This window comes from Cottoperca gobio, chromosome 12, assembly GCF_900634415.1.
Source record: "Cottoperca gobio chromosome 12, fCotGob3.1, whole genome shotgun sequence".
NCBI lineage: Eukaryota > Metazoa > Chordata > Actinopteri > Perciformes > Bovichtidae > Cottoperca > Cottoperca gobio.
The window spans coordinates 5,294,335-5,319,900 of NC_041366.1; the positions used below are offsets into that span (position 1 = coordinate 5,294,335).

General features: G+C 40.7%; 1 protein-coding gene across 4 annotated transcripts; it reads left to right on the plus strand.

Annotated features, from left to right (window-relative positions):
- Positions 1–220: 220 nt before the first annotated feature.
- akna (AT-hook transcription factor) lies at positions 221–25,512 on the plus strand. Of its 4 annotated transcripts, none has more exons than XM_029444976.1 (23): positions 221–347; positions 6,567–7,195; positions 8,629–9,424; positions 9,506–9,809; positions 11,276–11,350; positions 14,112–14,259; positions 14,520–14,620; positions 14,682–14,762; positions 14,835–14,953; positions 15,032–15,203; positions 17,741–17,904; positions 18,085–18,234; positions 18,534–18,774; positions 20,020–20,126; positions 20,366–20,619; positions 20,750–20,891; positions 21,345–21,482; positions 21,750–21,877; positions 22,147–22,266; positions 22,439–22,558; positions 22,733–22,828; positions 23,065–23,185; positions 23,965–25,512. In XM_029444976.1, exons 2-23 carry the CDS (start codon positions 6,811–6,813, stop codon positions 24,215–24,217), a joined length of 4,215 nt encoding a protein of 1,404 aa, XP_029300836.1. In that variant the 5' UTR covers positions 221–347; positions 6,567–6,810; the 3' UTR covers positions 24,218–25,512. The 4 variants fall into 4 exon arrangements, with proteins under 4 accessions (XP_029300836.1, XP_029300837.1, XP_029300838.1 ...); XM_029444977.1 differs by having other exon boundaries at positions 14,703–14,762; XM_029444978.1 differs by having other exon boundaries at positions 14,547–14,620.
- The last annotated feature ends 54 nt before the right edge of the window (positions 25,513–25,566 follow it).

The following is a 25,566-nucleotide window of genomic DNA, read 5'->3' on the forward strand; positions in this document are numbered from 1 at the left end:
ACATTAGGTTTATTTTATCCTGAACTTCGCTTGTCAGGTAACACTATCCACAACAAACTCCACAAATTAAATGATTATGTTCAGACTGAGGTTAGAAAATGTTCAAGTTAGAATCAAGGCTGCTGTTTCAATAAAGGCAAGATTTATACAAGGTCTGTTTGAAGGTAAAACATGCCTGAAATACTAAACCCAGGGCGAAAATAGTTTCCCATCTGTTTTACCTCGGGTGACTACAATGTCAGCTAAATCAGTGCCACACTTCTCAAGACTGCTGATTAGCCTCTTAAATATCAGAAATCCCGGCTTTCTTTGGAGAAATTAAGTCGTGTGACTCCTCCAGAATTACGGTACAAACACTACGTAGCTGAAAGACGTCTTAATGTGGGTTATTTGCGTTTGTTTTGATGTTTAGTCAAGAGTAAGTGATGGTAACGATAACCAACTTTTGAAACTGGCACTGACTGTTACCTAGCTTAACGTTCCAGTCAACGTTACTCCGTTACAGCTCATATAAGACACACACGTTGCTAAATTCAGTAGTTTAACGAATGTGTTGGCTTGAAAGTGACCTCAGTAACCTGTTAACTGTCGGCGGTGGTTTGTTGTTGTGTGTGTGCCATGGTGACACGGGGGTGGGTCCTCTCTTAAGTTTTGCGGTTTTCAAGGCAACGGACCCCTGTTGCTGTAAGGTCTGCCTTCTGAATCGACGTAACATTTGTATCCATCTGCAACATGAGGTACGTTTGCAATGTTATTTATGTTGATAACAAGTGTTATCAAAGTTACTTTCTCTCCACAACAGTGTTATTTTGATTTCTCTGTGTGCATAAAACTGGTTGACTTGGTTAGCAGTTGTTGAGCAAGTTTTTCTACACCTGCGCTTCTTGTCTTTGCAAAGCATGGGTTAAATATATTTTGAAGAAAATGCTTTGGTAGCCCTGCTAGTCTGAAACTGCACTAGTTGGCTTCAGTATAAGAGACTCCTCACTCTCGGGCCATGAGGATATGTTAACACATGGTCTGTGCAGGAAACTGGTTCTTTTTGTAGACTAGCAGCTCAGAGAATCCAACTGACTGCACATATTATACAGTACAATGTGTCCTGTGGACATGTTCTCACCAGCAAAAACATTTTGTGAGAGACGGGACAGATTTCCCCTCACAACAGGGCCGTCCAGGTATTTCCCTAACATGGTTAATTCAGTGATATTTTGCCTGTTTTATTTTAATTGTACTTATGTATCTGTCCAGATCGGTATCAATTGATTTAATTCAATAGTGCTACCAATTTGAGTTTCTTCTTTATTTCTTTATCCTTCCTTCTCCTAACACAACGCAGTTGTACAATAACTTGGCCTCATAAAACAGTCTAAACTCATCAACAATATTAATTATATTAGGAAATATCTAAACAAAAGCCAAAGGCTTCATAACTTGTTGAGTACATGGTATTTGATTATGTTGATAAAAATGACGTTGTAATAGCAATAAGAATCGAAATTTTAATTGAATTGTTATTGGAACATTTAAAAAAATGGGTTGTGAAATCTGCTGATTTCAATAAAGTGAAAGATTTCCTGAGAGTTTCTGGATGGCCACTAGAATTGAAATTCATGAAGAAATACTACCTCCTTTAATTAACAAACTTTTAATACTATTTATATTGCACAAACAACAATTATTTGTATTTATTTTTAATAAGGGCTGCTACCAACACCTTTATCATTATCGGTAAACATGTTGAATATTATGTTTTGATTGATCATGTTTTCGTCTTTTTAGAAATTTTAGAAAATAGTAGAAAAAGGTCATATTGCTTTGTTTGTCCAACAGTAAAAAAGCAAACAAATATATTGAATTCACAGTGACAAAAAACAGGGAAAAGCAGCAAATCCTCACATTTGAGAAGCTGGAACTAGGGACTGTTTAACATAGATAAATGACTTAAATGATTAACTGATTACTTACATTATTGATCAACTAATGATTTCAGCACGATTCTAAATAAGTATACCGTTTTATTCAGTCTCTCTTCCCCTCAGTGTATCCTGTGTCTTCAGCTCTCCCTGTCCCTCTTAAGAAGATTAGCTGTCATATATTAGTCACTAGGCAATCCTAAACAGGAAGTATACAACTCGCTCTTGCTCTGCGAGCCTGCGGAGCAGCTCTAGCTACACTTGTGCTCAGAATTCAGCCGGTGTCATCCTGGGAAAATTCAGGTAGTGTCCTTGTTCTGTTGGCTGGGCTGAATGATTTTACGACCGCTTTGGTGAAACTGGGAATGACAGTAGAGCCTGGCAGAAATTCTCCCTCTTTCTTTCTGTCATTGTGTTTCTCTTTCTCTCTCTGTCTCTTGTGCCGACACCTTCACCCCACCTGTCCAACCTTAGCTCGCCTGACAGTCAGATGATTACAGCCCTGCTGCTGCTGCTGTCTGTCTGTCTGTGAGGAGCTGAGCTAGCCTCCTGTCCTGGACGTATACTGATGAACATTGTCTGTTTACAATCACTGAAGCCCCCTGTAAGGGCTTTACAACGGCTTAATTCCCCCCCCATCTGTCAGCTGAGATAAATCCTTAGTTCCCCCCAGGAATAAACGGGGAGCATGAGCAGAGCAACAGGTGAGTTGTTTCTTCGCTTTATTCTTACCAAAGAGAAGCTCAGAAATCCAACAATTATGTAAAACCTAGAACGTTTTTGAATTAGGAAATGGCTATGATTTGATATCATTCTGCCTTCTGCATTTGCTCTAAATGTAGTTAGTCTTGACCTCAAATGCTGTAAATGCCTGACATGTCTCTGTGTCTGAGACAGAAACAGAGTACCACCTGAAACTGAAATAGTTTGTAAAGCAGGACTTTAACTTAAGTGGAACCACAATATAAAAATACTCAAAAGTCCTGCTTTCAAAAAGTGTTTTGTTTATTGTCTTGTATTGTTCCTGCTCGCTCACTGTCATGGTTTAATGGGCCACTTGAGAGTTTTTGATGCTTGGTGCTACAGACACATTTGTACCAAAGAAGAACCCAGTCCTAGTCATCAGTACCTTCTGTGTTTATAGCTGGTTGAGGTGGAGCTGATTTGAACTAATTCATATTAGTAATTACTAATACTAAATAGTAACTAATACTGTTTGTTAGTTGAAATAATAAAAATGCATATTTCATAATCTTGTCTTACCTTTTGCGTGGAAGACCTTAATGTGCAACGTAACTAGAAACTATGGCTATCAATGTAGGGAAATTGAAAGTACAATATTTCCCACTAAGTGTAAGGGAATGCACGCATATAGTTGCATAATAAAATCTAAATCTAAAAAATTCTACTTTTCACCACTGGTTAAGTTTTAATCAAGCAACTGCACATATTTCCATCCTTGTCTCCTGGCAGGGGTTTACTCCTCCATGACTAATACTTGTGTGTTAGAGGAGGAAATTAATAAATAATGCCATAATTATTCTGTGAGCTCATACTCTTTCTATTTTGAAGTTATTGTTTTTCTAAACCTACCTCTCAAGTTGTTTATCTGCTGAGCTGTGTCCTCTCATTCCTTGTGGTCTACTTTAAATGCATGGTGAGTTTGCCATGTTGGTCCGTGTGGAGACTCTGCTGATTTGAGTATGAAGGGTTGTAGTGAGAGCATGATGTGAGTCTGTCAGTTGTGCACACTGAGCTTTGATTCTGTTTCAATCAAAACAAGTCTGTGGAGAGAGAGAGATTAAAGGGGGGGGAACAGCCTCCATCACAACTTTCCACAGTCAGGATGGTGATAATGGTATAAAGGGGGGGGGGGGGGTCAATGAGGGGAAATGGGATGGATTTATTTCAAGCTTGTTAAACAAATACGTTATTGGGCTTTGATAACACATCAACTATCGTTAGTTATAAAATGTTATCAACTTTAATTGACTGAATGTATTGAAAAGTGTAGCTTTATTAACATGAATACTGTGTAATATATGTTTTAACTCTCCTATAATGGGAACAGCGTTGCACTCAGTGGGAGCAGTGATGCTGCGCTTTGGACTGAAGGATGCTGCAGGTCAGGAGTGAGTTTGGTGTTTGAGATACGAACATCACAGAGATGCTGTCGGTCATTGTGGTTCTCAATCTGCTTTTGTTAACAGAAAATGTTTGCTCACATGAGCCGAACACACTCATAATTCTTTGTGCGTGGCGTCTCATCAGAGGAAACTTTTCCAAGCTTCGGTAGAAGTCGGGGAGGGAGAGAAGCTGATGTTGAATCTTCAGGGACTCATCACACTGCATTTTGATAAGTTCTAATTGCAGATTTCTTTCTCGAGGATAGAAATTTCTTGGAAGCGCTGACTGAATTCTGTCATGAGAGACGTGATCACAGACACATATTTCCCCTTGTTATCAGAAAGGTTGGCCTTTGGAAAAGCACATTTGATTTCGGACAGCGAGGGGAAGTGCGCAGTATTGAAGTTGCGTAGTTGTGTCTTAAAGAGATGGAGCTTCACACAGAATGCTTTCATGTGCGCATAAAGTTGTGGTACCAGCTGGTCTTTGCCTTGGAGGCTCTTGTTCAGTGTTGCAATGACCAGTAAAATCAACTATAAATGCCAGATCTGCCAACTATAGAGGGTCCCTCAGCTCATGAAGAGGTCAGTCCTCTTTCAAAAACAGGTCGATTTCTGATCTCAGGGAATAAGAGGTCATACAAGGTGCACATCACCTCGTCAGTAAGGATAACCATTCACACACACTCACAAACACTCACAAGATACTGACCAGGCCAGGCCATCGGGAGCAATTTGGGGTTCAATATGCCCAAGGACATTTCGACATGCTGACTGCCGGGGCTGGGGATCAACCGGTGGACGACCACTCTACCGCCTGAGCCACAGCCGCACCAGATTGTGTGCAGAATGTGCTTTTAAAAAATGGTTAATTACCGTGTATTAAGTTCACAGCAAGCTTCTGTGATAATGATTTGTGTGGAGCTCTGTGACTTGGTATGTGGAAGTTTTTCTTGCTGATACTCATTAAAAAAAACTAAAAAAAACAGTACAAGGCAGAGTTTAAATGCACACTTTGTTAAATAACTCCTACATGTCTGATCCCTGCAACAGCTCCCTCAACTATCAATCAAAAAAGAACATGTGTGCTCATATCTCAAGGAAATATACTGTGATCAAAAACTATAAAATGATTATAAGACATTGGTACTGAAGCACGCTGAAATGACTTCATCTAAATGTATATAGATATATATGGACTTAATGTACTTTGGTGACATTTGAGAATTTCATTATGTGGCCTTTTAGAAGGTAAGCATATGGATACATTTTTGGGTGAGACACTGGCATTTATGTTAAGACAGAGATTTATTGCAGATGCTAAATAGCGCAGCTTGTGTTGATGTTGTGGAGTTGCCATGGTGAGCGTTGCAGCTCTAGGCAGATACTTCGGGGACTTGATGTAACATTGCGAACTAGCAGTGTAATTTATGCTCTGTATGATATTTCTATGAGAACTATAAATGCTGAGGTGTGCGATCTGACAGCGGGGAGCAAAAAAGTGAATGATTAACACAGAGTTCATGTCAGCTTTGTAACGAGTCCTTAAGTACTCTGTCTCACACAAGATGTCAGACAAAATCTAACTTCTGGTGACTGTACTGTGACATTAAGGCCACCTTAAAGTGCATAATGAATGAAAACTATATATATATATATATATATATATATATATATATATATATATATATATTTAGACATGTTCACTATGGGGTGTACTCACTTTTGTTGCCAGCTGTTTAGACATTAACAGCTGTGTACTGAGTAATTTTCAAAGGACAATAAATCTATACTGTTATTCAAGCAGCACACTGACTACTTTAAGTTATATCAAAGTTTCAGTAGGATAATGTTATCCCCTGAAAGGATATAACAGAATATTTGCAAAAATCTAAAGGGTGTACTCACTTTTGAGATATACTGTACATACATATATATATACACACATATCTATATATATATATATATAAATAAATAAATAAATATAAATTAAATAAATAAATAAATGTACACATACAGTGAGTGTCAGGGTTCATACAAAGTCTTGAAAGTTTGGAAGATGCTTAATTTGAATATAGTCATGTCAACCAACAATCTTTTACTGTATGAAATGAAACAACCACATTGCCATATTTGTTGTCTCTTGGCGTCTCACACTAGACACAGCGGAGTAAGCTAAGCATTAAATAATCATCATCAAAACATACAATTAAAGTTAATATGAACAACTGGTAAGATAAACAAAGTGACAATATAAATTGATTGATGTGGGTATAAAGGAATTCTGTAAAATTATTTTTCGCAATTGCACTCATGGTAGTTCATAGTCTGGAAATGTTTGTTTAGGTACCTTGATAGTGCTTGAAAAGGGCTTGAATTTACTCTTAAAAAACTGTTCGAATCCTGCAAGTCCAGCGTTCTGAAAGTTGTTTGTGCTGTACTTGCAGTATTGTATCAGGGTATGAACACCCGGTGCTGTAATAGGTTATATATACTAAACAGCTGGTTCTGTTTTGTGTTTCAGGAACTGCAGCCAAGGAGATCTCCCCGTCTTTAAGACTGAAGACTGATCAATCAATCCTCCTTAGCTGTACCTCTGGACTGTCACCAGCTTACTGACATGACCCTCAATCAGTAACCTTCTGTAGCCATGGCTTTGAAAGTGGGCCCAGCAGCAGAGCCAGGTCAACAAGAAAAGATGCAGTACCAGGCTGAGACAGTAACTGAGGTCAGAGCTGAGTCCTGTAGTACACTTGTCTGATAGGTGAATGGAGACAAGAAAGAACACCACAGCAGGGGTTCTTGTCTGGACCCCTGCCCCGGTCCGCACCTCACCCACCAGCTCTGTAATATCTGAGGATGTGGGGGAGGATGAGGATGAAGAACAGGCAGAGAGAAACAATGACTTTGTTAGCCAGATGGATGAGAATGGCATTATTGGACTGTCGGAAACACTGGAGGATGTGGAGTTGAAGGACTCTTGGGATGATTCAGATGCAGAATGTAATCCAAACTATGCTGGACCCCTGACCCCAGAGGAGGAAGACTGTAGTGGGCATGAGAGGGATACACCTGAGGAGCTGAGTTACAACCTGAGTGAACATCTGTCCTTCACCAAATCACCAGGAGAGGATGTACAAATACTGTCATCACGTGAGTCTTTAACCTTGACTGAAGAGTTTCTTAATATTCTTGTTCCTGTACTAATGCACTTAAAGGAGCATACCGCTCGTTTTGCATGTTTAAGCTCATTAACTACAAATGATTTACATCACATCACATGCAGCTGATCACTTTGCAAACCACATAGTGTCTTACTAGTTTGAATATATGTGATCTACTGGTTCAGGCAGTACAGAGAAAGAAAAGAAAGCATACATTCCTCAATGCAACATCAATACTTACATACAACACGTATGAAAACAATATTAAATTGGCTCATGTTTGAAGGCTAATGGTTATAGTGAGAAAACAACAACACCTGATGTTCACCATGATAGATTACACAATTCAAGAAAGTTTCAAGAGTCTGGCTGTAGATTTTCATACCATGCAGTAACGGACATCTATGGCTGCCTGAAACTGTAGGGAAGATACATGCAAGATACATACTTGTAGTTAAATTACCATATAATATAATATTTCCCCCTTAAAGATGTCCTCCAGACATGGTTGAGGATATATAAATATACTTGGAATTATGATTTGTGTCTACTATATATTTCATCTATTCCTCCTCCGTCATTGAAAAATCCATAATCAATAAACATAATTGTTTATTCCAAAAGTGTAATGATATGAGAGAGGTTTTGTGTGTGCTGGAAGCTTCAAGTTTCAAGTTCAAGCTGATGATTTTACATTTCAGTATTTCAAAAAGAGGTTTATAATCTGTAGTTAATGCAACACTGAGGGTAAGAAAGGCTAAGATGGATCATTTCATATTCCATAGCTCTGACCTAAACAAATCTATCTGACATCACTATTGTTAACGCAACAAAAACAAAAGAACACTTCTGACTCTTTAAATGTTCATTTATTTTTTCTAGGAAAATACATAAAAAACTAGTTGTCTTCCTGTGAAACTGAAAAGCGTCCACTCCGGCGACGACATCTTTGGCTTTCTGGTCAGAAGGCTGCACTTGTTCTTCTCCTCTGTGTTTATTGGCGGATCGCAATCCATGTTTAAACGTGCATACTGCCACCGACTGTGTTGGAGTGTTGAGATGCTGCGCTTGTGAAGTCAATAAAAGCAATTTAGCTTTTCATTATCACAATGATACATAATATACATTTCCCATCACCGGCTGATCATTCATCATCTCCGACAGCTATCATGCATCCGAGTCAAATATCAATAAGCAGGTTTCAACAATGTTCTGAATATACTGCCAAGTTAATGTCAATATTCATAGAGTGCTTGGGCAATATGAGTAAAGCCTTTTGTATTTGATATTATAACTTGTAAATGCACTGTCAGGCTCTTAAAGGCTGGACGAGCTGGACTCCTTTGTTGTGGGAGACTATTTATGCCTGCACTGTGTTGAAACCTGTCTTCCCATTTCTCCATCCCTCTGTGTTTTTGGCAGTTGAAGACTTGATGGGTAGCTTTAAAGCACGGACAGTGGCTGCAAAGGCGGGGCAGAGGAAAGAAGAGCAGGGGATAGAGTGCGTCTCTGAGTGGGACAAATACATGGACATAACAGAGGAGGAGAAAGATGGAAATGAAGCGGGGAAGAGGAGTGACAGGAAAAGAAACAATAAACACACGAGAGAGCTTGCAACTACGAATGGCTTGGATGAAAGCTATTTTTCCAAAGGGGGGATTGAGAAGATCAGCTCTCAGCCATCTTGTAGTGCTCACCTGTTAGCCATGGAACCTGCTAGAGTCTCCAATCGTCGCTGCCCAATATCCCAGCCTGCCTCACCTGTCACAGCCTCCACTTTCCCACACCTTCTCCACTTGACTGCTGAGGAAATGACTGCTGCTCCGGGGATTGACGGTGAAACCTTTCCAGACATGAGCTTCACAGAAAGTCTTCCAGAATCACACAGGAGCCACATAAGCCTCAAGTCCAGTCCTCGTCGTCCTGAGGTAAAGCTCAGGGCTTCTATTCAGCCAGCAGCCATGTTTTCTGAAGAAGTCGTGTCAAGTCATTACAGCGGTGTAAGTAAAGGGCTTTTAAAGGCATCAGATAAGTCTGTTAAACAGCCCACTCCCTCACCAAGGAAGTTGAGGCTGCTCTCTCCTGAAGCTACATATTCAAGGACTCGTTCCCTCAGCACAGCCAAGTCCTTAAAATACAAACATCAGACTGCAAGTCCCGACAGAGAGCAGAGTACATCCAGAGCCAGGAGTAATGCTGCTGAAGGGGATGAATCTAGGTGAGCCTTATGTTGTACCAAATCCTTGCTCCCCCCATCCCCATCCTTGTGTTGTGACAATGACTGTAATTGTATTTCCAGAAAAGGGCCTCTGAGTTACCGCACACCAGACTTCTCCAAAGTGGAGCCCAGGGTCCGCTTCCCCAAAGATGGTTACAACCCCCCCAAGAGCAGACACTCTTCCAAGAGGGAGTCCCTGTCACCTGAGCCCCCCTTAGTGTTCAAATCCCCTGCTGACATTGTGAAAGAAGTCCTGCTGAACACCACTGATGGATCTGCTGCTTCATCAGACTCTTACAAACCACCAACCAGTGCCCTCAACTCCACTGTGCCTCAGGAGTTCAGATGCCGCCAGCAGGCCACCACACTGCTTGACCAACTACAGGTACTGGTAGAGTCCAAGACGACATCTACACTACGCTGGCAGAATTTAAAAATCTAAGCTTTTGTGGACACACACTGTTTTTCACTGAGTCACCTTGGTGTGGATGATGTCTGAAAAACATCACAAGCTGCCAGAATTGAATGATTCTGCTTAATCATTTGAGGATGGAGCTTATGATACATTGGCAGGTTTGTTGTGTTGATTTTGTCTTTGGTCCAGTGCAGGCCTCTGAACATGTGAGAACACAGCACCCAGATTTACGTTATTTACATATTTAGTGTTATTTAATTGTTAAAGAAAACACAGTTCATGCTTTGTCTGGGGAGCAGCTCAAAGTGTCAAAGCAGCCAGGACAAATCCTGCCACAAACAACTTGTTTGCTTTTCATGAATACTAGTGATCTGGTGATATGGTTGGTCTAAATTGAAGAAGGATCCCTAAAAAAACTGAAAGGTTTTTCTTATTTTCCTAAAATATCCAGTGTCACCCCCCCCCCTAACATGTCAGTGATACACAGTTAAATCATAAATATGCAATAACTTAAATCACTTAAATCCCTTCCCCTCTTCTGTTCTCACTCACGCATCTCTCTCATACTTAATTCATATTTTCCTCCATCTTCTCTGTCCCCACACTCTAACCTGCCCTGCCCTCACAGAAGTTAAATTAAACTTCAAAGTTTGTTTCATATTGAGTGTGCTGAAGAGATTTAAAGTAAAGGATTTAAAGACCTTCTTCATTCTAGTGGCTGTTTTCATAGACATTTTTAAGAGGGAACATCAACCAGAAACAGTTTCTGTTGAAGTCTTGGAGAGTGTAGAGATTGTTTATCGCCAGGTTATCAATATAACCCTGCAACTTGTGTACCTTTGCCCATATTCCAGTATTACATTCTTAATGCTTTGTTCGTAGTCAGTCTACTGCACCAAGGCACGTACAAAGCTTGGACATGACACTTATCTTTATGCTACATATCGTTCTATTGGAAGTGGGAAGTGAAATAAGGTCTGCAGATCATTGACCCTGAGACAACACAATTGACTTTTTTTATACTGTAAAATGGTAATAATGTATGAATTATACCCTTTTTTTTGTTCAATGTATTTCTAAAAAGACAGTGCACAAGTCCCATACTATAGTCACACTAGTCTTAGTATAATAATAATAATAGAGAGTTAGTACATTTAGTTTGCCATATAAATACTGAGAATGATGATCTATGTATCTGCACCACACCAGTGTAATTATAGCATCTCTACTGGCATGTGTTGAAAGTGGACCACTGTGTTTTTGAGCTGGCCATCATGCACATCAAGTATGTCGACACCCAGACTTTAAACTCACATGTGATTGTTGCACTTCTTTAATAAAAACATTGGCATTAATCTGCTGCTATAACAGCTTCCCATTTTGGAACTTGGTGCAGGGATTTTCTCACTTTCTTATTTCCTCTCCTCTCGCTGCAGGAGGACTACCACAGACTGCTGACGAAGTACGCCGAGGCCGAGAACACCATTGATCGCATGCGTCTGGAAGCCAAGGTAGTTAATATAGAAATCAGGCTATAATTTATCACTATTTAATGGTGTGCAGTAGTGCGGGGTTTTAAAAACCAGTGCATCGGTGTCATAAAGATTTATTTTCGGTCTCAATTTTAAATCACTATAGCACCTGCAGGTTATGAGAAGGCTTCAAAATGATGGAAGGTTTCATTGAAAATGCTATAAAATATTTAAGAAAAATAATGTTTCAGAACAGAGATGGAAGTTATAAATGTTGACTTCTACAAAGCTGTGGCTTCTATTGAATAATGGGGCAGCAGTGAAAGCACTATTAATTCTGTGTATATTTTTAGACAATTCAAGATGAATCCATCAATTTATCTCTGATATTATCTCAGTAGCTATATTCATACATAGCTACTGTATTAACAAACACAGGCTGCAGAAAAGGCAGAATATTTTTATTATGAACACACACACACACACACACACACACACACACACACACACACACACACACACACACACACACACACACACACACACACACACACACACACACACAAACAAATGCATGCACGTAAAGGAACATAATAACAATACAATGCATATACACAAACACACTCGTACTAGGACATCGTAAGTAGACCTAGAGATAGAGATATACACACACTCCCATATATAAGTATTTTGGTTATAAAACAAAATAAACGTATTTATATCCCAACATTGGTTGACCTTTGTCAACCTCCAATGTAATTGTATAACTCCAGCCTGCACCCCGACTAAAGGTATCACACCCACGTTCAAAATGAAATGTTCTTTATTGCTATTAACATCCTTTCAATAACCCTTTGATATTTTGAAAACATTTTCAAACATTCATTGCTTAATTCTTGTCTTTTTGTAGCTTTACATCCAGGATACTGTGAACCTCTAAAATAAACCAGGGCCACAGTCCACATGACTTCACTAACCACACAGTCAACTATAAGAAGTCCTCTTGTGACTCTTTCAGCCAATGACAGTTATGTCTTTGTGTGTGTGTGTTTTCTGCATGTGGTCAGTACTATTTTAACATTCAGTAACATTCATTGGTTATTTATGTTTGTAGTTCATACATTATTGATTGAACAGACAAACTATTGTTGTGTGTTTCCTTCATTGTGGGGCTTTCAAATGGCCCGTGGATCATTTCATTCATTCATTTTGGTATTTATGTGGCCATGTAATATGACAGGAATTACCCAACAATATTCTCAATATAAGCACGAGTGAAGTGAAGTAGCTCCTTTAGAATTATTTGCCCAATTGAGTTGGAGCAGTAGCGGTAATTAAAATCAGCTTACGGCATCTCCGCCTTACCTCCATCTCCTCCACCACAACACTGAACCACCATCTGTCTCCCCCTCCCTCTGCTAGTATAACATCACACAATGGGAGGAGTGGCTTCACACTGAAATCTATTGTCAGAAGGAAGACGTTTCCAAATGTTTTTCAGGTTGTCAGTGTTGTTCATCACAAATCAGGAAATGCATAATCTTCTTATTACAAGCTCAAGTAATATTTTATATAAAACACATTTTCTCTTGAATTACATAAAGACTAAACAAAGTATTTTATTCTCTATTTTCAGAAATAAATTCTCATAATAATTGTAGTGTGTGTGTGTGTGTGTGTGTGTGTGTGTGTGTGTGTGTGTGTGTGTGTGTGTGTGTGTGTGTGTGTGTGTGATGTCCCAAACAAGATGAATTGTAATGTAACTTTTTATCAAGCCCCATCATGTGGTTAAAATGTGAATGTGTTTAATACTAAGAAATGTGTGTGTGTGTGTTAAAAGGACTGTTGAGGTCAGTTTAAGGTCATCATGATTTATTGGTTGGAGAGGACGGGCATCCATTCAGTCTCATTTACATTCAATTCCCTTATGTGTGTTAAAGGCACAATGAGAAGGATTTGTAGGTTGCGGACTGTAAAATCAACATTCAGAGTTGGCCCCTCCTCCACGGCTTAAGGAGGGTTACGGTGCTCGCCAGCGTGTGAAAGGCAACACTGAAACTGGCTCTGCTCGCTTGGCGTTTCACTTCACTATATTTGCATTTCTTTCGCCATGTGTCTGCCATTTTCCTAGCTTCCTTGTGGATGCGTGTTAACGATCTGGCACCTAGTCGCTATGATTTTATAGAGGTTGACGCCCAGAAACATCCCAAAACACAGCAAAAAGAAAAGAGAAAATCCTGACAGAGGGCTGCAGGGTCTCTTCAGATACAGACACCGCTACACATCGCTGAAAGTCCTTATCATTGTGCCTTTAACAGGGAGAGGAGGGGCGACCATCCAGTGTGTATGTGTTTAACCCCTATATCACACACTCAGTCTTTTCTCCACTGAAATTGTTTGATATTGTGGCTTCACTATTTGCTGCTTCAGACAGTGAATGTTACACTAGATGGGGATGTCTGCTTTCAGTATGTTTAGCAAATCCAACTGAATCTGATCATCTATTTTTTCCAAGTGGTACGATTCAGATATTGTTTTCTACAAAAATGTTCTAAATGAACTAAACTAAAATGAAACAAGTTATATAAAGTGTTCTTGTCACCAGTACCAAATGGGCTGTTGCTCAGGATGTACTTTAACCTGACTTAAAGTCTCATTTCTGGAATAAGGTACCCAGCAGCATTGACCAGTGATCCAAAAATGTCTAAGTCTTGAAATGTGACTGTAGTTGAAGTCACTGGGATCACCATTTTTGCCAATATACCACCAGACTTGTACATTTGTTTTATTTCTCCACCAGGTGAACCTGTACTCAGACCCTCCAAAGCCCGGACACTTGGTGCAGTCAGGACCGAACCGCGACACCTCAAAGTTCATGATGCTGAACTTCCCTCAGGTTCAGAGAGCAGAGATCAACTCTGCCTCTCTTCATCCAAATGGACATCAGAGTACATTCATCCTATTCAATATTTACCACTTTGATGTCAAATTCATCATATATGCATATACATATGTCATATATAAATCCATGGATCAGCATTCCCTCAGTCCCTGAGTCACACTGCTCCATGATTTATTGCTGTACAATGAAAAACTGCCACTTAAATTGTCATCAATGTGCACATGCAAACATCTATCATTCAGCTGCTACTACATTGCATCATTCTGTAAAGCTTGCATCACCTTTTCCCCTCTGCACCATCACCAGGAAGTCCATCTGCCTGTCCTTCCACAGGAAGTCCAGGCCCTCAGGTGGGACAGCAGCTGGCCAAGATTCTCTACAATCAGGCCGACAAGTTCCACCAGCAGGTAAATGATCAGTGACAGAAATCCTTACAGATTTGCTAGATGATGTAGTAAAGAGATAAAGGTTCTGCTGTGCTTCATTCAGCTGCAGACTTTTGAGGATCTCCTAAAGAGCAAAAGACTCAAACCTTTTGAACAGATGAAGGTAAGAACGACAAATTAAGTTTTCTTGACTTCTAATGGCCACCTCATATAATGAAGCCATGCTCTTCTTCAGGGCGTCTCACAGCTTGCTGAGGGGCTCGACTCTTTAGAAAGGGGCTACCTGTTGGCGAGGGATGAGTATAAACTCCTGCAGCAGCGAGGGGCAGAAATCACCCACTTTGACCCTGACCGGTGAGTCCTAGATAAATAAATGTTATATTCCGTACATATTTTTGCTGTTTTTATTATCTTTGTGTGTTCATGTATTAGGGAGCTAGAGGGGCTGATATTTCAGTGTGGGCTGCGTATGGACGAGCTGAAGGAGCGGCTGGAACAGATGCAACAGGTGCAGCCCATCTGTGAGGCTCCTCCCTCTCCACCTCCTCACCCCACCCCTTCATCTGTCCTCTCTGAGGAGGGAGAAACTCTGAGTCACCCACAGGTACCATCAAACGGCTCTGTCTATATTAATGTACCTGTGCATGTAGTGTCTCTGCATCAGTGCCACAACGATAGTCTTGTGTGATTCTGAACAGAAGTATAAGAGGCAGGGCTGTACAAAATACTTTGAAGCTTCATTCATTCAAATTGTAAAGGAATCTTTGAGTGCTGCGCAACTATTTGTTTTCTTTGCCTGTCTATTCATTTGCTTTGAACTCAGTATTTCTGCGCAGTTGCAGATAAAGATTAGGCTACACTAATATTATACTACTGTATTTGTAAATTGTGGAGGATATTTCTCTGTTTTACTATATTTTATAGAACAAACAATCCAAAACTAACTTGCTAATTAATTGATAATGAAATGAGTTGTTAGTTGTTAGTTGTAACCCTAAAGCAGTGTTGGCACTGCTTTAAACTAGTCAAATATTGTCAATGGTCTCCTCATCTGGTTTTATTTGTTGTCTGTTAGGAAAGTATTCTTAAATAAACCCACAAAGTCACGATCAAAATCAAATAAGAGTTTAATTCGATATTCTTGCAAGAATGTTATCTTACACACAAAGATGTTCAAACTCACACGCGGTTTGTAAGACTGCCGTGCTGCTCAGAGGAGTGAATGTCTCCCCCATGGTATTTATACAAAGTAAGTTCAGAGCAAGGAACTAGTTTGAGTTCCTCCTTTGTTTACACAAATGGTTGTTTACATGAGAGACAGATGGGTTTCACACTGGAGTGAAGGTGTTCTCTTATCTGGAGATGAGCAGCAGATCAGCAGCAGCTCGCCCCTGTGTCCTCTGCTGTGGTTGATTACTCAGTATTCTCCCATCATAACCCACCTGTTTATACGAAGTATAATAATTAATAGTAAGTAAAAGAAATACACCAATACATCACATCTAGTAAATGAAAAAGTTCTTGAAACAGACGCTGTCTTTATCTAGCTTGCATTGCTCAGCTCCTTCATCACGATGTCACTTCTTTAGGATTTTCAACCTCGGAATCATTATGCTGTTACAGTTCAGAGTCCTTGGTTTCCTCTTTAAATAGGTTCCCCAAACAGTCCTCGTATGGGGGTGCATCGTCTTCTTCCTTATCCTTAGGTGACGTTGTGTCTCCTTTTTCCATATCGTCATACAATGTACAATATACATCGTCATATAATATCCCGTCTCCATGCCTACTCTATTTCTAACTGTAGGAGATTTTAATTCCTTTCCCAACTGACTCTGCTTGGAGATTGCAGTCTCCTTGTTTTCTACCTTTTATCCTAATGTGTCCTTGTGGACCTGTTCCTGAAACACCAGCTGCTAAAGCAAACAGTCCCTGATCTCTGGGATGCGCTGAAACAATGGTGAGGAATAATGGATTACATTCATTTATTTTCTGACATGTCATTCCTCTTGCTCCTTTGAGCAAAGTCATTCTGCTTGTTAAATGACTATTACTATACTATACTATAAACCTGATGTATCTTGCACAGTATTGCCCCATGCCTTACTCCAGCTTCCACACCAGGGGGAGCTGAGTGTCCTCCTCTCCGTGTAGCAGATGTACTTGTCTGCCAACCTGATCTGCATATGTTAGAGAAGGACAGGTTATTATGTCACAGAAATCTAATTAGAATGTGGTTGTGCAGTCTCTGCTGACTGTGATGTTCTTTGCCTTTACACCTTCATGTATGCGCTCGTTTATACCCTGAAATCCTTGGCTTGCTATTGCTCTTTTAGATCTGTCTTGCATAGTATTTGTCGTATCATTTGTGTTCCGTGTTTCCCACCAGATAAGTGGGAACACTATCATCAGGGTAAGTACCACGAGGAAACAAATCCTTCCCCGCGTGCCGCAACATGATCTAAATATGTTGGCTGATGCGGGGTTGTTTCTTAGTCCCTGGTATAGGGCCACACTCACCCTCCTGTTGGGATTCTGATCTCCTTTTCACAGACCCCTTCTAGCTCTTCGGTGTGTTGTTTTTCGGATCTCGTCACTGTGTCCACTCTCCAGAGATCTCCTGGCCTCTCAATTATCCCAATCGATCTGATTTAACAGATCAGGTTGTTGAGATCCGGCTCGAAGGATCAAGTATGTTAGGAAATGACTCTTAAATAAACCCACGAAGTCAGGATCAAAATCAAATTCGATATTCTTGCAAGAAAGAGCTTATCTTATCTTACATAAAAAGATGTTCAAACTCGCATGCAGTTTGTAAGACTGCCGTGCTGCTCAGAGGAGTGAATGTCTCCTCCTGTGGTATTTACACCCACTTCAGAGCAAGGAACTAGTTTGGGTCAGTTCCTCCTTTGTCTACACGACTGGTTGTTTACATGAGAGACAGATGGAGTGAAGAATGTTCTCTTATCTGGAGATCAGCAGCAGCTCACCTCTGTGTCCTCTCTTGTGGTTGAGCACTCAGTATTTTCCCATCATCAGTACATACGAATCTATCTGAAAGACAATGTTGTTGCATTAAAAATAGTAACAGCAATATATAAATATATGTTTTATATATTATAAAAATCTAACTTCTTCTTCCAGAGCCCACCTGTGCCTTTGCAGGTTGATCCTGGGGAGGCAGCGGCAGTGGAGGTGAGCTCAGCTAGTGAAGAAAGTGAAAGTGATGAAGACAAGGAAACTCTCTACCTCAAACCTCTGAATGGCAAACACAGACATGATGAAGACTTCCTCACGCTAATGGATCAGTGAGTAGATGATGTTTTCAGTCTTTGAAAAGTGGCCATCTGTGTCTTTGCTGTGGAAGGATTGTTATTTGTTTATGAGATATTATTAACCCATCTTCCTTTTGCTCTCTGTCGGAAAGAGATCTGGAAGATATGGAGCTTTATTATTCCACTCTGTTTTGTTTTCCTCGCTCTGTTTAGCCACCAAAGCTTCAAGGAGCTTCCCAAACTTTTAGACCATAACCAGAAGGAGGGAGCTCCCCTCTCTGCTGCTTTAAGAAGTGACATGCAGCCTGGGGACGAGGAGGAAGACGGACGAGGAACTGGCAACCTGGAGGCATCAGCAGCACAGTAATATCTGTTCTTGTACTTTCCTGTCTACATAAGATTTTTTATATCTTGAGTAGTAAAATATTACTGCTATTTAGCCACTTTTTTGATTGAAGAAATTAGACATAAATATATGTGTACAAAAAACAAACACACACATTATATATATATATATATATATATATAAAAATATATATATATATATATAAAAATATATATATATATATAAAAATATATATATAAAAAAATAAAGGTATGTTTGAGGGGAAGCTTATTTCAGTAGCTCTATTGGACTAAATTCTCTGTACTTCTGTTGACAGGAAATCCAAATCAGAGCAGCAGGACTCTCCTCCTGTTCGCACAAACAAACAGCAGAGCAGCAGGTCCAGTCCTGGCGCCTCCAGCCAGTTCATCACACTCCCTGCTCATCGGCCCAGTAGCAGAAGGAGGTTAGAGGTGGGAGAGTCCCACAGCAGCAGTCTGAGCAGTCTGGGTGAGATCACTGTGTTGGGAAGGAGGAACTCCAAACTCCTAACTGTGAGCAGCAGAGTGCTTTCTCAGGTCAGTTTGATATTGTAAACTGCCAGGGTCAAATAACATGTTTTTTCAGTGTGGCTTGGTAAATTGAGGCCGTGCTAACATTTGATCTTGTGAAGAGTCGAGGCCTCAGAAGGTTTAACTTTAGGCTTCTGTGAGACTAAAAACCTTCACAACTAATCATGCTTTTAAAACATGTTCTGCTTGTAGAACAGTCTAGTTTGAATGTCAAGGATGGTGGTAGGTAGGGAGACTCAGCAGACATCTTGAGTTCCCAGAGGTGAATATTTATTAACAGTGCGTTACACGCGGGACTCAGGAATAAATATATATATAAAAGACACAAAGAAAATAAAACTCCAAAAATATAAACAAAAGGGACAAAGACTAAAGACTGTTGACACCTAAACCGCTTCGGCCTGTTCCACAACCATGAAGGTTCACCTACACAGTGACCTCAATACAAGGAAAGAAGCATTGCTGGATTCATCTACAAGCTCATTTACATCACTAGATGTCTACAAGGTCCACATTACTGTAGAATATTTAAAACAAAAGAAAACCCTCCACTTGGTTGGCACACAGATGTCAGCAATGACATCACCAACACTATAGAATCAGGACCGGCCCCCTGCAAACAGTCCTGCGTAGTGGGTCTGAACAAAGTCACACACAATTAAACCTGCAAGTATAACAAACTTTATGTTACATAATGCTAACACAAACACACCTGGGATAATAAGTGTTCCAATGGTAAACTATAGTGTACTGTGTAAGATGAACATGTGAGGGGCAAGTGGCGAGTAAAGGACAGTTCTCACCTACTTTGTCACACGCTGTAATCACTTATAGGATTCCATCCTTTCAGATATGTTGAAACATTTTCTTTGATTTCCTCTACAGTCAAGATAATGACAAAGATCTTTGTCATTAAAGCTTTGTTCCTGAAATACTATAACATTTATTTAACGGTGGTTATTCACATATGTTTTGAGCTAAGAGACATGTAAGGAAAATTAAATGAAAACTGTTGATCCTGCATTAGCTTGTGCAAAAATCAACATTGAAACCCTTTAGAAATGTGGTGGTATAGTATATTTATAATACACAAACATTGTTTGGTGTAATTTAGTGTTTGCAAATGAAGAGTTGTTTCACTGAGCACCCAAGTACACGATCATGACGGACATTAGCATAATGTCATGATTTGATTGCCTTAGCAAAGCATCATCTGTTTTTGTAATCTTTGTTCTGTGTTGTGTTGAGCAGGATGGGATCATCTCTCCGGAGACGGACAGTGGGTTTGTGTGTTCAGAGAGCAGCCGTTTGACTCCGGCAGCAGCTCCCAGTCCTCTCCACCGGAGGGCCTCAGAGAGGTGAGGAAGTTCAGGACATTCTGTGCCTCTACACACATTTACTGCACTATAAATTATACTTCCAGTGCCACCCCCCACCCCCCACCCGTTACACACACTCACAGCATACTGATGTCTGACCCTACAACAATAAAGCCCATGATTGTCACGATTCATTTATTACTTATTTATTTTATACGGTCTATTGCTAATTAAGTCTTTTGTGTTTAAATATTCTTGAATATTGAATATTCTTTCAGTGTTTCAGTGCTCCCGGAGGAGAAGCCTCAGACAGGCCTGGTCTCAGCACCATCTCCTGCTTCCCCACCATCACACAGTCGCATGGCTATTTATCCCAGGAGGAGCCCCCGGCTCAGCCACGACCATCAAAAGAGAACCAGACAGGGGCAGAGGAGACGCACCTTCTCCTGCTCTCCACCGCGCTGCGCCCGTCAGACAGAACAAACCAGGACAGACAGTGGGACCAGTGAGTTTGGGTTGGAGAGTGACAGCTGTGAGTGTCCAAGTTCTGTCCATCAACAGAAATGGTTGTTAATGTTGTCCTGTTGTTCTCTCACTGTTATTATTCATTAGTGTTTTCCTGTATTGTGTACTTAAGCTGCTGTCCACGTCTGTCCCTGCAGCTCACACTGTGTCTGAAGACAGACAGAATGACCAGTACACACACTCCCTCCACAACTCCAGCCCAAGCTCCTCCCCAGCTGCACAGTATCACCATGACGATTCTCTCAGAGCACTGAGCTTAAGTCAGGTGGCAAATCGCAAGTGAGTGTGTGTAGCAGCAGCTGCTGCCATGGCGATAGCTGTGCAAAGTAAACATGGTCAGGTTGATGTCTCCCTGCAGAGAAATGATATGTTCAGATATTTCCTGAAATGATTTGTTAACTCCTGGAAGTTTACCCAGCGACATCAAACCCCCCTTAATGTTTCTGTCATCATATTATTTTATTACAGAATCGGCTGCTATTGAATGTGGTTGCATATTAGGAGGTACTCTATTGTTTCCTGCATGGTGTGGTATTGCATGACTCTTCAAAAAGTGTGTGTACGTTTGGACTGAAACTTGCACAGATACTTACTGCCAAATCTGTCACTTGAATGTTTTTGCAGCACTACTGTTTGACCTTGGATACGTGTGCTGATTAAAAAACAAAACATGTCTATTGATTGCAAACATGAACTCCAACTGGATTATTGTGTGTGTGTGTGTGTGTTCAGTGATGCAATCCAGACGCTGCAGGCGGAGGTGACTAGACTGAAGGAGACACTAGAAAGCTGTTTCAGAAATAAGAAGCCTCTCAGCTCTGTGAGAGCAGCGCCTTCGACTCACCACAACACCTCTAACCCTCGCATCAGGTCGGTCTTCCTCTTCCATGTGTAACCACAATGATCACCTGTCCTACAGCAACACTGCCCAAAGTCATAAAATAGTTGCGGTATAAAATGTTATGAAAGAAACTGAGTTTAGTAGCAATCAATGATCACGGTATGTCATTAAATGACCATTGTGTAGTGTGCCATACAATGGTCATGTATACATATACAGTACAAATACTGTGTACTTACCAAGTTGTCTGCTTTTCTGTCATCTTGTACTTAATCTGGTGTTCTGATGTTGCTTAGGTCAGGGGAGCGATGGGCTGATGTCAGCAGGGAAAGAAGAGACGGACAGACGGTTGATGAGGAGTATACACTGAGACGAACAACCAGGAAGAGACCACCTTCTGCACACAAACCTCAACCTGACATCTGTGAGTTCATCTGAATTTACACTTGACCCTTAACTCAGAACCTTGCTTGAAAGATCTTGAATATTCAAAATGTATACACATACTAGGATGAGCCATTAATGGTAATGCGTCACACAAAGAGAATAAGAACCTAGACACTACCATAAGACCCCAAATAAATGTGTGTGTAAAATGAAAGAAAACAAAGAAAACATGTATCCACATAGCACATTAATCCTAAAAAGAAATGGCATGTTATGATTAAATGCATGTAATGTTTTTACTTTCAGTGAGGGGTTCAGAGCCCTCTACAGCTCAGCCTCAGGTGTCCAGGTGTACTCAAACATCCACTGCAGCACCTGTCAGCAGCTGTTCACACACAAATGCTGTCCGCTGCAGAACACAGCCCAGTAAGAACATCTATCCCTCCACTGCAGACATCATTTTTATATTTCCACACATACAGAAATGGGACTATAGCTGTTTGTCAATACCAACGTTTAATATAAAAAAAACAGTGTTAAGATTATTTTAATGTATTTTAGGTTGAACAGATTGTGTGTATTTGCGTGTGTGTTGCAGGGCAGCATCCTGGTGTGTCTGCACAAGTGTGTGAAACAGCAGATGAACCTGACAGCAGAGGGCGTCGAGCGCCTCTTTGTCCTCAGTGTTTGTCACATGGTCACCGAGGGCGATCTGAAAGTAAGGAGAACATTCGTCCTTTTGTTTTGTTTTTCTTTCCACGCGTTTGTTGTGCTTGCTTGACTTTCTTTGCATTAGGGCAAAGAGGGTACAATCCACTTTTGTTTTTAATTCATTATCAGCGTTTCCGTTTTGTCCTCATTAATTGTCCTGCTTGCTTGTGTTTCTACTCAGTGCCAGTTGGTGGCGACAGAGAGCTGACCCACTCCTTGCGTTGTTGTCTCTGTCCTCTCTGTGGACGCCATAATCCCTACAGAAGCACTGAGCCAGGTGAGAGCATGTGATCAAAGCTGTGATGCTGCACAGACACGCTGGAAACAGTTTTCTCTTTGTCCTCTAGGCCTCCGTGTGCGGCTGATGATGTAATTCATGACTTGTCAAAAAACTTTTTTGTATCAGCAGCACAAAGTTCTGCACAGCCACTGCTCAGCTAATACATCAGTTTAGTCTGCAGTAAATTAAATGAGTTTAATTATGTGAATGCTGACCTGCTCTGTGATTCTCAGACTCCCCGACATACACAAGCTGCCAACCAGCCGAGTCCCCGAACAGAGCGGAGAGGAGCAGACACTTTGCAGCTCCTTCTGCCCTGCTGCACTGCATGCCAGTGTGTCCGCCACCACTCCTGTACGTAACCTGCCCTCAAGACAAACACACACACACACACATGAGATGAAGTGCCGATTATGTAGATTTCAGCCTCTGAAACAGATGCTTATTGTTACCAGAATAGAATACAAGATAACGCCTTTGACAAAGTGTCACCTGCAGTTGACAAACTTAAAGGGATGGTTGGTACCTCATACATCTGAACTATCCCTTTAATGCAGGGGTCTTCAACAGGGGGTCCGCGGAGGTACTGCAGGGGGGGGTCGCAAAATTGTTTGTAGATAAAGCAAAAAAAAAAAGAATTGTATTACAATTATTATTGCTTTGCCATTCACATTCCCTCCTCGAAGGGCGGTGACACACACCTACAGTCAGAGACAGAGTGGAGGAGAGGAGAGGGGTGAACTCCCCCCCCGTCGTACAGACCTCCTCAAGCCTCTTGTGTACAATATATATACAGTAGGGGGTCCCTGCACCACGCTTCACTAGTTTGGGGGTCCTTGGCCCAAAAAACGTTGAAGACCCCTGATTTAATGTATGCAGCAGCTCAGTCCCAGTATGTTTGTAGCATGTTCTGTAACATGGAAAATGCCAAAATGAAGTACTTTATACAATGCAAACATGAATCATGAATCAAATGATGAGTGAAACTACTCAAGACAACAACATAAGTACCATATCTCTGGAAACATTCTTTTCTTTTGTGAAGTTAAATGGACAGCGGCTCTCCCAATACAGTTTGTCATTCTAAGTTTCATGTGAAATGTTTTTTGTCATCAACCTTACGCTCTCTTCAGGTTGTACTCATCGCCCCTACACGTGTCTCCTAGCAACAGCCCCGGCACATCCTCGGGGGTCAGCGGTCGCCGGGAGGTGAGGGGGAGGACAAGGCGCTCCCTGTCGGTGGACAAGCAGCGCTCCATGGACACGTCTCTGAAGAGAGCCATCGGAGCTGCTCGGCACATGAAACACACCTCTGGACACATGGCTCGCTCCCTGGCTACTGGCCTGCACTACCGCGAGCTCCTGACCCAGTCCTGCAGCTACTAGTGTGGAGTCACTGAGTGCAGCACCGGGTGAATAAAAGATCGAGAACTGTTACTGACGCTGTTTAAAAATACTATTTCATGGCAACATTTAAAGGGAGACTTTGGATTTTTTTTATTGGGGTTGTATGAGGTACTTATCCAAAGTCAGCGTGGACCTACAGTACGTCACCTACCGACAAAACTATAAACCGTTTGGAGAAACGGACAGGAGGACCAGCACGGAAGCTAAGCAATGTGCTGCTGTGGACGGGGCAGCAGCAAAACATATTTTAGAGACCTACAAAAATCAATCAGTTTAAGAATATTTTCACCTGTTTCTTGACGTCGGGGAACTGAAGCCATTATCTATATTCTCGCTAAAGCCACCAGAATCCAGTGACAAAACCAGTCGTTGTACCGGAACACAAGAGCTGCTGGTCAACTGCTGCCTTGGGGGCGTGCCGACCGTCCTCTTCAGACTGGATTAAGTACCTCATGCAACCCGACTAACATCCAAACTATCCCTTTAAATCTCAGGTGGCCAAACATACTGCCATGCTGGCTGATTGTAGATCAGTTTGATAAAAAATGTTAATCATGTTGACTTTCAAACCGATGTAGTAAATAAATTAGTTTCTTCTTTGGACAAGATAAATTACAGCCGTCTTAAAATGGCAGTTGTCTTGAGTTAATAATAATACTAATACTATTATAATATTTTGAGCTATTTATTAAACATACGACTGTTTATTAATCATGTGGTTTAAAAAAATATTCTTTCTTTTGTATAAATCTAAACATAAGGATTTCAGTATTATTGTAGTTGTAGGCGTATGAGCTTTGTTTTCCTCGTTAGTACAGTAGCATGCTGCGCTGTAAATAGAATGCACCCGTTGCTCTGGATACAAGACACCACCGGGGATCTGTAAATGATCATCGTGTTGACCGGAGATGCTGGATATCCTCACTTAGTCTGCTTCTATGTTGTAAAAGTTATTTTGTATATATAGACTACACATTTTAAATAGTGGATATTTCGTACAGTATTTGATCACAAGCTTGCAGGTGTGAGTCTACTGTAACTGACCAGCTTTATATACGAGTGGAAACGCTAACAAACAGGAATTAAACTATTTTTATACATTATATTTGGTTGAAATATACCAAAGAGCTGTGGATGTTTATGTACAATTCTGCTGTTTATTTCTAATCCTCTTTTGTACCATTGTTTTTCAAACTGTAGGTCTTTTGAATATATATATTTTGCAGGGAATCTTTTCAGTTGTCCCTAAGGAACCAAATAAAGATGAAAATGTACTTTTGGTTTCAGTGTACTTTACTCTTTTTAGTAGTTTTAAAAAATAATCTTAA